At 41.6% G+C, this 15,723-nt stretch overlaps 1 protein-coding gene and 1 long non-coding RNA gene across 2 annotated transcripts; one reads left to right on the top strand and one right to left on the bottom strand.

Moving 5' to 3' along the window:
* The first annotated feature begins 6,850 nt into the window (after positions 1 to 6,850).
* LOC123187513 (thaumatin-like protein) lies at positions 6,851 to 7,626 on the top strand. Its single transcript, XM_044599386.1, has one exon. It carries the CDS (start codon positions 6,898 to 6,900, stop codon positions 7,426 to 7,428), a length of 531 nt encoding a protein of 176 aa, XP_044455321.1. The 5' UTR covers positions 6,851 to 6,897; the 3' UTR covers positions 7,429 to 7,626.
* A 4,458-nt stretch (positions 7,627 to 12,084) lies between these two features.
* LOC123187514 (uncharacterized) lies at positions 12,085 to 15,459 on the bottom strand. The gene is made up of 5 exons (XR_006494026.1): positions 14,215 to 15,459; positions 13,899 to 14,020; positions 13,073 to 13,226; positions 12,606 to 12,814; positions 12,085 to 12,422 (listed from the first exon to the last, which is right to left on the bottom strand). It is a non-coding gene; the product is annotated as an uncharacterized lncRNA (long non-coding RNA).
* Between the last annotated feature and the right edge of the window lie 264 nt (positions 15,460 to 15,723).

The raw sequence follows: 15,723 nt of genomic DNA, 5'->3' as shown, positions 1-15,723 counted from the left end.
CCTCTTGATAAAGCAACATAGAGTTGACCATGAGAGAACACCGGCTCTGGAAGATACATGCCAACATTTGGAATAGTTTGACCTTGAGCTTTGTTGATTGTCATTGCAAAGCTGAGTCGAATTGGAAATTGCTTTCTTTTAAACTTGAAGGGGAGTACATCATCTTCTGAAGGATATAGAGGAATTCGTGGAAGGAATACTCTTTTCCCAGCATGTTGCCCGCCAATTATTTCTGCATCAATAGCGTTCTCTTGAAATGCTCTGATAATAAGTCTTGTTCCATTGCACAATCCGTTAAAAGGATCTAGATTCCGAAGTAAAATCACAGGACAATTAATCTTCAGTCGAAGGACATGTGGAGGCAGGCCATTAGGTGTGAGTGAGTTTAGAAATTCAGGTGGGTAGTAGTTATGTGGATCATCCACTGCTGAATCAAAACTATAGTAGATTTGTTCTTCCCCAGGAAACCGATCAATAAGCTTCTCGTTTAGTTCATCAACATATTCATTCTTGGTGGAGAGAATGGCGCGAGTACTAATATAAGATGGTGATATTCCATTCTGGCCAAGTGAAGGAAAGATATCATTAATTAACTTACTGACAGAGTGTTTTGGATCTATGTATGGTACAACAATTTCATCTGGTAGGCGCACATAATCTTGGCCGATTGATTCTTCTGTACCATCACCAATTCTTAACAGAAAATCTGAGAACCATGGATCAGATTGTGCTCTCATATTACGCCATAGTTTTATTTGTTTTATACACCGCCAAAGATACGATTTCTTTAGTGTAGCATCTGTAATTTGTGCTCTTGTGCCTCGCCTCACTACAGGGAGAACTTGTCTGAAATCTCCTCCTAACACTATGACCTTTCCTCCAAATGGAGATAGAACACCAGTAATATCTTGCAAGGATCTATCAAGTGCCTCCACAGCTTGACGTTTTGTCATGGCTACTTCGTCCCAAATTATCAAGGACGCTCTCCGAAGCAACTCTGCAGTCCCACTCTGTTTACTGAAGCTGCACAAACTGTCATCATGAATATTTACTGGTATTTTAAATCTCGAATGTGCTGTCCTACCGCCCGGCATGATGGACGCTGCAATTCCAGATGTTGCAGTTGCAATTGCTATTAGCCCCATGGAACGCACTTTAGCGAGTAAAGCTTTATAGAGATGCGTCTTTCCTGTACCTCCTGGACCATCAATAAAGAATACCTTACTCTTCTTCTGTAGGACGTGATGCATTATCTCATCAAAGGCAAGTCTTTGCTCACAATTTAGTGTTGCATAAAGGTCCAGATGCTCTGGATCAATATTAATAGACATCTCTTCTATTACTTCTCTACAATTAGAGCCAGCCAACTCAGTGCCATCTAGCATTTCTGGAAGATCAAAGCAACTGATGTCCTTCCCCATTGAATATAGGATATCACTAATATCTCTAAGTACCATCTGCTCTATAGATTCTTTATCAGTTGCGCTGCCCTGCTGAAAATCATCAGCCATGGCCTCAAAATGCTTTTCCCATAATTCACGGACATTTTTTACCTCACAGAAAACCAATATTGTAGCAAAAAGCCTTCTAAAGGCAGAAGGCATTGCAAATGTCGCAGCCTCGCTCAGACAATCAGAAATACTACAATCAGCCTCAATCAGACCCCTTCTTTCTGCGGCCTCTCTAAAAGTGGCAAAAACAAAACCATCGACAGTCCGTAAATCCTCAAAAGATGTAGCCCCTCTCACATGATTTAGCAGTATCCTCAAGTAATAGCGTTCTCCTTCAGCTGGGTGTGCAGCGACAAGTCTCCCTACTTGTATTCTCTGTTTGCGACGTTTCCAGCTCTTGGTACTATTATTCCATACAAAAAATTCTGGAAATTCCTTGTATAAGAAATTCCTGGCATAACTATCAATAGAGTTCATTCTGAAGTATTCAGTTAGCATTGTTCTCGAAGACGATCCTTTGCAGACCACATCCTCTAATTTTTCTGAATCTTTATAGTGAACAAGGTGCATATTTGGCAGATGGACTTGTAGCTGTATAACTGATGGATACATCTCACTAAGGTTGAAAGAGTAAATCCTCCAGATTGCTTCCGGAGGTGAAATAAACCTTGCATCTCTATACTCACGAATTTCATTAATAACTGCATCATCTTCTGCGGCTTCGATGACAATGGAGGCACGATCATGACCTTTGTAGATGTATTTGAATAAATATTTCACAGCCTTGATGCTAGAGCAAACTTCAATATTTATATGGCAATTGTATCGAATAAGTAAATAGGGATTGTATGGGACAACCCATCTATTATCCAAAACTGCACCCCTGATGCGCACTCGACGGCCGTCATTCCTGCGCCTATAAATTGGATAAGAGTCCTCTCCTTGTTGTGTAGTCTCTGCGAAATGTCGAGGATAATGATACCGACAACTTCCATTTTCCATGCAAGGATTATTTATGTTGAGAACTCCACATGGGCTGTGCATCATGTGCTTAATAACTAAATCATGCAGCATAGGATATTTATCATTATCAGGAATTTCAGCTGATATTATCTCATCATATTGGTCCGGATTAGTTATCTTGTAGTTTGATTTCAGAATTATTAGAAAATGTGCATGTGGTAGACCTCTTTTCTGAAATTCAATTACGTGCACATGTGCAGCAACTTCACCAAAGAATTTCTTCTTAAACAAAAGATCCTTTAAATCCTCCAATTTTGCCTTGAAGACTCGTGCTACCAAGTCCGGCCTGTCTTGTGGTGATTGACCTTCTGCTAGTTCTCTAGTTATCTCTTCCCAATGTGGGTTGCAAGTCATTGTAAGGAATATGTCTGGTTTCCCAAACCGTTGGACCAAAGCCATTGCATCCAGATATCTTCGACGCATATCTCTTGGTCCTCCGATAAATGATGGGGGAAGCACAATGCGCCTACCTGTCATGCACCCACGTGTTTCACCGGCAACAATGCTATCGACCAATCCTTGATACAAATCTGCTCTGATGAGAACCTGAGTTGATGGCTTTGACAAGAATGCCAATCTTATTGATTCAATCTTAATGTACATATCAACTATATATTGTTGAGTCAATCGCCTTCCAAAGAGTAAGATGTTAAACTTCCCAGGTCTAATTTGCAGCTTGAAACAATAATATTCTCTTGGTGAGATGCAAGAACCAGAACTATTCTCTAGCATTCCTACAGAATCCAAAATAATATATGATTATTAAATAGTTCTAGAAACTAAAACTTTGAGCATGTAACCAATTAATGTATGATGGAAACTTACCTTCTATATCAAAATCATTTGCTTGATTGTCTATTATTTTCCTAGCATGTCGACTTAATCTGGGCAGATCCAAGTTCCATCCGACCTCTCCGTTTGGGAAAAACAACGGATATGATAGTGGATCATAGCAACCATGATATGCTTTTATATATTGTGGACGGTCTGATACACCATAAATCATGATACTTCTATCAAAATGACCTCGAGGATCGCTTCCCTCGACCCAAATTGCTGCCACCTGTGATGCTGTCGGAGCATTATATACTCTCTGGTCTAAAGCAATATTTGTGTTGAGCTCAATCCTATACTCGCAAAGGTTTGGAATGGAGCCGAGACTTCTAAAGATATGGACATAAGGATTAGATGAGAGTATGCCCAACAATTTTCTGATGAGATCTTTATCAAGGTTAGGTGAATGACGAAATCTTTGCTGTAAATCTGCATCAGTGTCATAAAAGTACAGTTGTAGATGCTTGGGCCCATCATCCTTTGGCACTAATTGGTCAATTCGATGATAAATTTGACCTTGTGCGCGGAATGTGTAAACTCCAGATCTGTTATTGCAAAAACGTTGATCCAAGACAACACCAAGAGATGTAAAGGAGAAGTGAGAATTGAAGTAACGTATGTTATCCCGGAAATACTTCGCATCTGGATCTTGGCTGCTGTACAGTCGACGTAATTCATCAGGGACTGGTGGAGTTACTATTTTAACTTTTCCACCCATGCAACAAAACGTTGGTTTCTCATACTGGAACCTTTTTGCATTGCAATGCCTACAGTCAGGAACTGGATCTAGAAGATGATAATCAGTGGGTAAATTTTGATATATATGATCATATGGATCTGCCTGAATGCAACTTTGGGCATTATTATTTTCTAAATACGACTGAAATTCAAAACCTGCATTTTTTATTAGGCTAGATTAGAAATACAAATCATATTTAAAAGTAATATTGTCGATTAAGTACAGTAATACTTACCATGCCCACTAAACATACGAATTTCTTCATCAGGGTCATCATTATATCCAAGCATTTCTCCTGTTTCCCCAATGTTATCTGTTGATTGTCGAATCATCATATACGTCACACAATGTTTTATATGGACCAATATAATAGATAAATGCTAGTTGGTACTGAGATTACCTTGAATGGCAGGAAAAGAATCCTTTGGCAGGTAGATGAGATCTTCATGTTGACGGCTGGTATGACCTTGTAGTTGCACATGAGTATATCCAACTGTATTTTGTAAATTACTACTGATTGCCCCATCAGATGTATCTTGTGCATGGCTGCAACTTGCGTCTTGAGACTTTCTTCTTCTTTTATACTCACGGCCTCTTTGTAAATATGCTTCTTTTTGTTCAGGTGCCAATTGGGAATACCAGCTAGTGCCGTGTCGCCGCTTACATCCACTGTTATTTTTTTGCGCATCAATTACAGCTTGGCCTTCCGAAGCAATAGGAGATACAGAAATTCCAGATGGACTGATCTTCAGCCGAGTACCCTTTTTTGGGTGGCACATGTTTGGCTGAACAAGGACGCTTTGGTCAGATGCAGACACATCATAACTATCGACTGTTGTCACTGTTTTTGACATTACAACAAACAAATTAGTCTGTAATATTAGTAAACAGAAATGTATTAGTACTGAATTAATATATTTTTATCAACCTCGTTTCCTTTTTGTCAGACACCTACTTTGATGGACCCCTGAACTGTGTGTCATAGAACCTGAAAATGGAAGGCTTTCTTGTTCTTGTAACATAGTCACGGCTACTTCTTTCCCTGGCACACAAATTGCAGACTAATGTCACCACCTAATCATGTATAGTGAAGATGCTTATTTTACTTATCATCACACAACAAAGTACCTTCTGGCGTCGTAGAAGATTCAGTTGGCAAGTGTGTGTTATCATTGGTACTCATATTGGTCTCCCCTCTTACGGGTTGCACAGTCTTACTAATTGCACTGTCACCTCGCTCGATTCGTTTGTACTCACGATTCCTTTTCAAATAAGCTTCTCTCTGTTGTGGCGTCATCTGCATATACCTAACCCGATCACGGTAACGTTTGCGTTGAGAAGGATCCGTTGGTACAGCACCGGTTTGTTCAGTTAGGTGACGATATTGATCTACAATCATCAGCTTAATGAGACACACACAAGAAAAGATTGGTACTAAACTGGAATTTACATTTCAGGGCATGCAGAGAGAGAGAGGGGGGGAAAAAGAGAGGGAGAGAGAGAGAGAGAGACAGAGAGAGAGAGACAGAGAGAGAGAGAGAATGTTCTTTAGCCAACAATCATTTTTTCATGGGTAAACAGAAAATATGAATTCATTATCGCAGTTGATGTCCGTCAGTAATGAGTGTCAATCATATTTCTATCAAAATAAATATTTTAAATGTGAACAACGAAATGGCCCAAATAAAATAGCAGAGTCATAAAAAATCAAGAAAAATAATCAAATCATCTTTCGTGACACACTTATCTCAAAACATAGTAGCTTTTGTAGTCTACGTACAGAATCTGCAACTTACACTGGCTTAGTCAAAAACGCAAACACCTTGCACGCAAAGAAATAGCCAAGAAAATCAACAAGGTATAACCAGCTAATCCTAATGACAGGAAGCAATCTGACATAAAGGAATTCTCCAAACTCATAACCATCAACAGAAAAAGAAAAACGGGAATGTAGAGAAGGAGCAACTCACCTGTGCTTTCCTCCCGTGCTGTTGGCCGTCCGCACAAAGAATGTGTATTGTACATGGCGGCTTGCCGGTGTACGGCGCGGCTGGAGAGAGCGAAGAGACGAAGACGCGCGAATCTGAATGAACGGAGACGGGGCGCAAGAGTGGCACACTTCAGAACAACCAAGCCCTGCGATCTCAATAGCAAGGTCGTCAAAGAGTTGAGGTACTCTGCAAGCAGATGGAAATGGAATTTTAGCAAGATGTGAGTGGGGAGATACAGGCAATGGGAGACAACGGGGATGGAGTTGTGGCAGGATGATAGCCTTGGGCTAGCCCGGGATGAAGGTTTTTGTTTTTTCCTTTTGAAATCGGGATGAAGCTTGAAGGTATGCAGTCTTTTCCGTTCCAGCAGAGCGCGTGCGCAGGGCTCTGTTTCAGTTAAATTATTCTAAACGTCGTGAGCCGTGGAGCTATCGGGAAGGTGCGAGTAGCTTCCGAATGCGCGAGCGCGCGGGAGACAGCGCGGGAAGGGAGTGGTGACGAATCCAACTGATTGCAGCCGTCCGATTCAGTGAAGCTAAGGGCTGATGAAGGGTGGATAAGGGGATATGTGGTGAAATCAACGGCTAGAAGTGAGTTTGTGTTACTTGGCGGGAAACAAGAGTGGAGTGTAAATCCAATTTCAAAACTGATGCATTATAGTAGTAGAGATGAATGCGTGGAAATTTCCAAGTCACACGAATTGACTCAAGGACACCATCCTTGACTTTATCCCAGTTGTCCTTCCATCCCGGAGTCCCGGCCATCTATAAATACCCATGCCCCTTCGTCCCTAGCACATCAGTCATCCCGCACTACTACCAAACCACGTGTAGACGACACAGAAGCAAAGCAACTTGAAATGGCTTCGTCCCACCTGGCAGCAGCCGCCTCCATGGTCCTCTTCCTTGCCGTGTTCGCTGCCAGCACGAACGCGGCGACGTTCAACATCAAGAACAACTGCCCCTACACGGTGTGGCCGGCGGCCACCCCGATCGGCGGCGGTCGGCAGCTCAACACCGGCGAGACGTGGACCCTCGACGTCCCCGCGAACACGCCCTCCGGCAGGGTGTGGGGCCGCACGGGCTGCAACTTCAACGGCAACTCCGGGAGCTGCCAGACTGCCGACTGCGGCGGTGCGCTGACGTGCACGCTGTCCGGGCAGCCGCCGCTGACCCTGGCCGAGTCCACCATCGGCAACGGCCAGGACTTTTACGACATCTCTGTCATCGACGGCTTCAACGTGCCGTTGTCATTCTCCTGCAGCAACGGGCCCAACCTGGTGTGCCAGGCCGACAAGTGCCCCGACGCCTACCTCTTCCCGACCGATGACACCAAGAACCACGCCTGTAACGGCAACAACAACAGCTACCAGGTTACCTTCTGCCCATGAGGAAGAAGGTATCATCGTAGCTAGTAGCGGACGATACCACCACCAGCATAAATACGCGTACATACAATGAGTGTGGAGAATAAAGTTTGTTACATAAGATGAATAAGACGATGTCGTGAAAATAAGGCTGTCCGTGCGTGCAGTGTACCCATTTATACTATATATAGCTTATAATTTAATTTATATACCATAGCCCTCAAATTAAATACTCCCTCCGTTTTGACGACTCAACTTTGTACTAAGTTTATACTAAACTTAGTATAAAGTTGACTCGTCTATTTTGAAACGGTTGAAGTATGTTCTATGGTTATCAAACACTACTCCATACATGTTCCTCGATTAGTTTTTCTTTTTTACAAGGGGCGTGTTAATGTCGCTACTGTGAGCATGTACGCGACCCCTCCGGCGAAGGGCCATGTGCCTTTTCGCCCCCCACTCCCGGCGCTACGCCTCCGCGCATCTTTCGCAGCACCCTCGCCTCCAGCCCACAGCTTCGGTGGCGCCCCCTGCCTCGCTAACACCGAGCGTTTCCGCCACCGTCGGCGATAACTGCCAACCGACAACGTGGTGGCGTTCTCGCGCCGCCATGTCATACCACCCGCCCCGCCGCCGCGCTCTGCACGCCATCGGCTCTCCGCTGCCGCCGCGCAATCTGATTCTCCACCGATCCGAGTTCCCACCAGTTTCGCGCTTGCGTTATATCGTGTGACCGGCCGCTGGAAGTGTTTCCATTTTTATAAAGTGTCCCTTGACTGAATCAGCCGCCAAATGTTCTCGATCAAATCTACGTTCGTATTTTCATTATCATATATAGAAAAAAATGCTACATATGTAATTATTTTTCCGTACGTACGTTTTTGCACGCATGCATGCTGCCCTACGCTTGACGACGGCTTCTATCCAATGCTAGAGTAAATTGATTTATTCGTATCCTGGTTGGGTGCGAAGCTGCCAACGTATTGCTTCATGCATCACTTATTACTATGTTAGGCCGATCGAGTAAGGGGGTGTTTGTTTCCAGGAACTTATTTGTGTAGGGACTAGAAAAAGTCTCTCTTAGAGACTTTTTTACCAAATGAGAGGGACTTTTTAGGGACTAAACTAGGCATTTGGGACTAAATGAAGAAGACTCTCAAGGAGAGTCTTTTTTGAGACTTTTCCAACAATGCCCCTTCATGCATTCAATGGCCCGCCATCCCATGGTGTTGTTTAATTGTTATTCTTCTATATACTAGGGAGAATATGGTCATTTAATAATCTCTAGGAAGGGACTAGGAACTTTTTAATCTCTGGAAACAAACAGAAAGGGACTTTTTATGGACTAGAGACTTTTTAGTTGAGACTAGAAAAAGTCCTAGAACTTATGAACCAAACAGGGCCTAAAAACTCTGCTTGCATGCCTCCGTTTTATCGCTAGTGCTACTTTGTAGAAGAAGATAAAGGTACTGCTCCGTCAGCTTCAAACGGCCTCCTCAACTAAGTCAAGCTACAGCGCGCGAAATGAAAATTAAGTTGTTGGTTGTGGAACGGACTGCTATATCATTTGAATCCGTGATAATATTATTAAAATAAACAAAATAAGTACTAATAATATTGAATTTCAATGAAAATAAAGTAAGTAATAATATTATTTTATTCATTTTTTTGCCATTTATTCATTTAATATGACATAATTAATACCTTTAAATCTGTAAATCGAAATTCGACAAATAATACATCCATTATTATCAAAAAAATGTGAGGAATCCAAATATTACATCATTTATTTATTTTTAAATAAAATTAATTTTTAAAATTATTATTTTTGATTTGAAATAACTTTTTTTTACTTTTAGAATTTTGAGAATCTGAGAAAACTTCACCGGGTAAACCCGGGTGAAATTGAGTCCCAATTTTCCTCTAGTTTTTTGTGATATATAAAACTTTTCTTTCGATGTCGTATGCAAAAGTTATGGCTGTTTTATATTTTTTTTAGTTGACCAAATGGTTGGGTGTCAAAAGCCTTGATCCACCTCTTACAACAATTCACAGCAACCAATTGTTGGAAGAAAAATAGAACCACCTCCCTCTGTCCGTTAATAGATAAACAAATTGTTGGAATCTCCCCTGATCTGTGTCAATCCAAGTGGCTGCGCCTGCGCTGATGATGGTTTCGATTTGGGCATGGCAGGTCTTCGTCAAGGATCTCTGCAAGGACCACGCCGGCGGGCCGCTCAACAACGCTCAACAACATGGGGTGCTCCTACAAGTTCATGGTGAAAGCACGTACAACTTTGTAAGGTGCCCTTCCACGGTACATCGCCAAGATGGTCTGATTTCGATTATACAGCACTGCGATGCTACCTCTACTGAACACACGTGTAACTACAGTTGAAGGATCACAAATATATGGTCCAGCAATGCACGGGAAATCTGTATCCAGGCGGATTCAGTCCACCTTCACCACCGTGACCCACACCTACGACCTGGCTTGGTTGTGGTGCTAATTCAACAATGCAAGTCTGATCCCTTCAACTCTCAGGTGTCTTATTCCACTACTTCATTCTTATTCCACTACTTCATGATGATGCATGGGTGCGTACTTGGATGGTTATACCATGTCATTAGATTGAATTTTTAGGATCCCCGACTCCCCGTGCATACATTGTTCACCATGCAAAGCTAAAATACAACACTTTCAGATGTTGTACAGACTGTACAACACAAGCATGGCAACAAGTGTATTAAGAACAGAGAAATCATTGCATATTATCTGCTTGATTTTTTTGGATTCCAGCGTGACGGTGTGTCCGTCTGACTGGAATTGAAAATGTTGGTGTTGTTCTGAATTCTGATAATGTTGATTAGCAGGGAGAGGGTTCAGAGTAGGGATGGCAGGGGCGTTTGAGTTGTACTGGCAGTCCGCCGTCGGCAGGGCCGTCATGGAGACGCTGGACAAGATGGTCCTTAGCCCCGATCATGCCATCAGCGTCCAAGTACAGTTCGATGAGGTCTGATTGACGTTTTGCTTGTCTGCGAATCAATCGGCAGGGCCTATAATATCAGCAAGTTGTGTGTCGTTGGTTGTTTATTCATCCTGGTCTTCTTGTTTCTTTCAGTTCATGAGCACTGGACAACCAGCTCAAGAACAAGGCCTTCTTCAAGGTACCAAACATAATGCCACCTCTCTTTTTTGTTCCACACATTCATCACTACACTGTACATATTCCAAGGGAATAATGCTGAAATAACGTGTTGTTGCGACATGTTAGTGTAACGGTACTAATGTAGATGAATTTTTTTAGGGGAAGATGCAGATGACTTGTGTGCTTGATTATGGTTGGCTTGTGTGCATAATTATGAAGTTAATTACTCGGCAGCGCATTTATTTTCCAAGCCGCCATAGGGAATTATTCTTTTGGGATCATATTTATTCTCCGCAAAAAGTAATCTCAACTTGCTTAAAGGCCACATTTGGCAGTTGCTTAAACCTTCTGGACAAGACACACAGACATACAACTATGTGACAACTTAACGCCTTTGGGAATTTTGATTGCTTTTCCTAACAAGAAAATATAACAATAGCTGCGAATGTTAATTACTTAGTTTATCAAAGGTAAAAATGTCTGCTACATGACAAGTATGTGGATTGATTTTATGCGAACTGACCAATTGGATGGTTTGGTTCCTTGTGCTATGTTTTGGAAAAGAACGTACTTATATGTTCCACTGTATTGATATCATATGGCGAATTACATATTTGTTACTAGCTAAAGCTGAAGAAATGTTTACGCAAAGAACATTCATTTTCACATTGCTTGGCATGCGTCTAGGTCATTCTATTTATTACCATTGCTGAAAGTTGTACTTCTGCATGCCGATAGTTTCATTCGAATAGCACCCCCTATAGTTCATTCCATCTAGTAGTTTGATAGCTTTGTGATTATTTCAAGAAAAATGATCTGTCTTGCAGACTGAAAACAATCTCATCCAGTAGTTTGATATTTTGGTCATTATTCCAAACTAATTGATCCATGTAGCAGACCGAAAACAATTGGATGCTGATGCAATCATGGCCTGAGATTATTAACGAGTGAGGACATGCATAGGGTTGCTTCCTACTGGTACATAACTATTTTCTTTCTACAGGTACTATCTTGATTCTTCAGAGATCTCGTCTTCATGAGACTAGCGAAGGGGGTATACGTTAGGAAGAAGGGGAGATGAGGTGAGTTTCTGAAGTTCACCATCCAATCCAAATATCACAAAAGGTGAGCATTACTATTCAAAGGGATGACTAATTAATTAACCTCTTAATCTATTTTTACAGGAATTAGTAAGCTTGCACGTGCAACGCACGTCTCACTTGTCATCAAATAATTATCAAAATACGGGTTGATATTTACATAGTTTTTCATTCATACATGATATATCTCCAATAATAATGTTTTTCACGTTGCACCAACATAAATTCTTTTCCCAAGAAATGACTTTCATGTTGTTGTGGACGTAAAAAAAATTGTCGCTATATACACCATCCTGTTCATGCTATTGTCAGAGAATATTTGTCAAAATTTTGTCACAGAATAGTTTTGTACGACAGAAATGACAAATCAAGTTTGTTGGGAAAAAGTTTTGAAACGTTTTAACTTTTTCTGAATTTAAAATAAAATAAAATACATAACCAGATGTAATTACCACCATGTTCCAAAGGATATTTTCCATGTATGATAATATTTGATATGCCACAATGCTTCTTTATTTCTCAATTATCATCATAAACAAATCAATAAAATGGACATCAAACTAAAATGGTACTTATAATAGACTCAAGGGATCATCACTATCTTTTAGCAGTTCATGACATAATCCAACAATTGATCTGAATACGGCAATTTACTCTAGGGTAGCCGTACAAACATGCTAATCTTCACTGGCAAGAAAACAATATTTTTCATATAGTCAAAACCTCCTGAACAGCAAGATATTAATCGGATGTCATCATGTTACTGAACCTGTCATACAAAGCATTAAAAAATGATGAATGATTTAGAAGTTGATCTGTTGATCAATATACTTTGGCACTGGTTGTACTGAATATTAATTCCAAACAAAAATCTAAAAAAGGCAGAATAAATCAGGTTGCACACAAAACTCCATTTATGCATCACATATTTTCAACGTGATCATGAATTTACCTGAAAAAACAATCAAGAGGAAGACTCATCCAATAATCCATGAAAACATTGCAACGAAAGCCTACTGGTAAGGCGTTTCTAGTACTCTTCTTGAGAAACTTCTCCTTTTCCCTCTCCCTTCTCCAATTCTTTGCTTCCTGTGCCTCCCACTTCTCCTCTTTCCTCAAACGCTCCTCTTCAGTTTCTTGAAAAATCAAGAACTGGAACTCCTGTTTCAACGCACTTCAGAAAGTGGCAAAGCTTTGCATACCCATTGCCTAGTATCAAAGTGAAACTGCTTTGGATATAAAGGTTATAGACTTCGCTCCATACGGAATAAGGACTATGCATCAAATATTCAGTACTAAATGTAATTCTGCTACCACAAATTATATATGTTCTATTTGTAAAATTTGTCGTACTCCTCATACCATAGGTGCAATGTCACAGGCAAGGTTATGAGATCATTTTTACGGTTAGAAACTTACACTTCAAATATTTAAGAGGTTAGTAAGCAAAAGGTTGTCTGATGCAGTGTCCTCATTTCTCCCGGGCCAATCAAAATGCTTGAACAGTGCACCCTGATGTAGCATTGGTTCCGTTGGATTCCATTCAGCCGTGTGCTTCTAGAATCGGCGGAACCTGCACCACATCGTGCCCATCCAAATATAAGCATTAAAAAATATTTTAGAATAGGATTAAATAATCTTGCTTCTGTGGAAATAATGCATTCTAATCCTCGGCAACATAGCTCTGTATTCAATCTGAGGCCACCATAATCAATATAAATATATTCATCGTAACTACCAAAGCATTGTAGTACACTGTATAATGATCTGAACCACCAAATCATTAATGAATATTTTTTATTATGTGTCTAGTAAGCACGACAAAGGGAAAGTATACTAACAATACGAGATGGCGGGCATCAACATGCAGAATCTCATCTGTGTTTATTTCTCTCCAATTCCATCATTCTTAAAGCTTATTATGAAATGCAAACCAGTAGCTAATATTCACATTGTTATATTACATATGTACAACGCAATCAAACCTGTTTTGATATTTATATATTAATTATTATCCACGAAATATTAAAACTACATCTAATCAAATGTGCTTAAAATGGTTCACTACTAATAGGGGTAGGTGGGCCTAAAACTGCCAATGCTGGTCCCAAACCCGAAAAAAGGTGGAGGGGGGAAAAACTAATTAACACTGCACCTTAAGATGAGAGGTACATCATGAAAAGAAATAATTGTACTTCACACAGGAAAACGGGCCTGCAGAAATTGGTAGCAGTGAAATGTGTACCTTCTTGAGATTGTAGCCATTTATAAATTAGTATTGGATAGTAAGAACAATCTGAAACTGCACCAAGCAATTGATTTTGGCTCAATGAAGAAGATGCTCAGCAGACATTTCGAGCAGAGAGCCTGCAGATTTGGAGCAGAGACAATTGAGCAATCATCGAGTGAATAACAGATCCACTAACCCTTTGAGTCTGGGTGACAATAAAGAGAAAAGTGCCTATTCTGCATAACAATTCTAGAACAAAATACAGTAAACTCAGCAGAAAGTTAAAGGCTGCACTTTGTATGTGAAATGAAATTGCCAGATGATGAAATACCCGAGGGAGGCACTTAAATATTTGTTTCATGTCCTCCTCAAAATTTGGCACAAGTTTGCGATCAGCTTCATCAATTATAAGCCACTGCGACACAGGGTGAATCTTACTGCAACAATTGTAGCGAATTTATCATCAGCCAATACCATGTCTAAACCGTTCTGAAATAGAAAGGTAAACATAAGTTTATCAAATTTTGCTTCTTGCTTGCTCCATGTTTCTGAATTTCTAAAAGTACTGCGTCAAAAAGTTTCTGAATTATGCAAGTGTGTGCTGAATTTTTAAAGTTTCTGAATTTCTAAAATTATGCAACAGTTTGCTGGAGTACTGCCTGTTCATGTCAATTGATGGCCACTGTTGTTAATGATCATACAAAGTCTTTCACTTCTACGGAGTCTAAATATTGCCATGCTTCTACGAATCACAAATTCTGCAGAAGGTTGATGGTCATCACTGTTATTGATCATACAGTGTCTTCTTCTGAATTACTTCTGCTCACATTTTGTTAAAGAATGACAAAATGCACAGGTCAAGATAAACAACTTCTGTTGACAATATTGAACCCAAATTTGAACCTGGGTCCATAAAATAAGTGCTGCTGCAAACTTCCAGAGTTGAGACAGAAAATTGAACAAAATCTAGAATTCATGAATAAAAAAATAGTCCAAACATGCAGATTCTAGAAATGGCACGCATTACCTTACCAACATTGGAGGCAACGTCAGGGAAGCAAGGGGAGGAGGAGGACAGCCAGACGTAGGGGAGAATGGAGAGGCAAGAGGTGGCAATCGGGACGCTAGCCGGGACGAGAAAGGTGCAGCGCTTGTGTGTGAAGCGGCGGCAGGCACACAAGCTAGGTCGGCCAGGAGAACGACCTCTGGAGAGATCTCGAAGGAAAGGAGGTCGGCGGGAGGAAAGCAAGCGGCGTCCGGCACGGCGCAGTACCACACCCCAGCGGTGGCGAGCCACCCCGGCGGACGGCGACGGTGGCCCTCCACCAGCATATGCAATAATCAGATGTTGGAACAGCATGTGCAATGTGCGACCACAGAGTTCAGAGGAAGCAACATAGATAAAGTGCAGGATTGGAAGTCGAGCAATACATATATTTGCATCTGTTTTAACCGTGGCATTCTATGAAGCAAGCCTAGAACTGACAAGCCTAGAATTGACAGCAGCAGAAACAACAGAACAAATTAGAAGGTATTGAACATCCGTACAATTACCAAAAATTGTGACTGCAAGCAGGAAGAATGTGAGGGCAAAGCACCTGCAGCGTGGAGCTCCCGCGTGGGCTGTGTCCTGGCGGCGCGTGGACGGCGCGGCGGTCCAGGCGGCGCGGGCGCTGGACAGCTCGGCGGTCCGGGCGACGCGGGTGCGGACGGCGCGACGGCGTGGACGGCGCGGCGGCGCGTGGACGACGCGGGTGCGGACGGCGTGGACGGCGCGGCGGCAGATGGCGTGGACGGCGCGGCGGCAGATGGCGTGGAAGGGGCGGGTGCGGACGACGGA

The sequence above is a fragment of the Triticum aestivum genome, chromosome 2A (assembly GCF_018294505.1).
Source record: "Triticum aestivum cultivar Chinese Spring chromosome 2A, IWGSC CS RefSeq v2.1, whole genome shotgun sequence".
NCBI lineage: Eukaryota > Viridiplantae > Streptophyta > Magnoliopsida > Poales > Poaceae > Triticum > Triticum aestivum.
The sequence above is the reverse complement of the archived record's forward strand: the minus strand, read 5'-3'. Positions and strand labels throughout refer to the sequence as shown.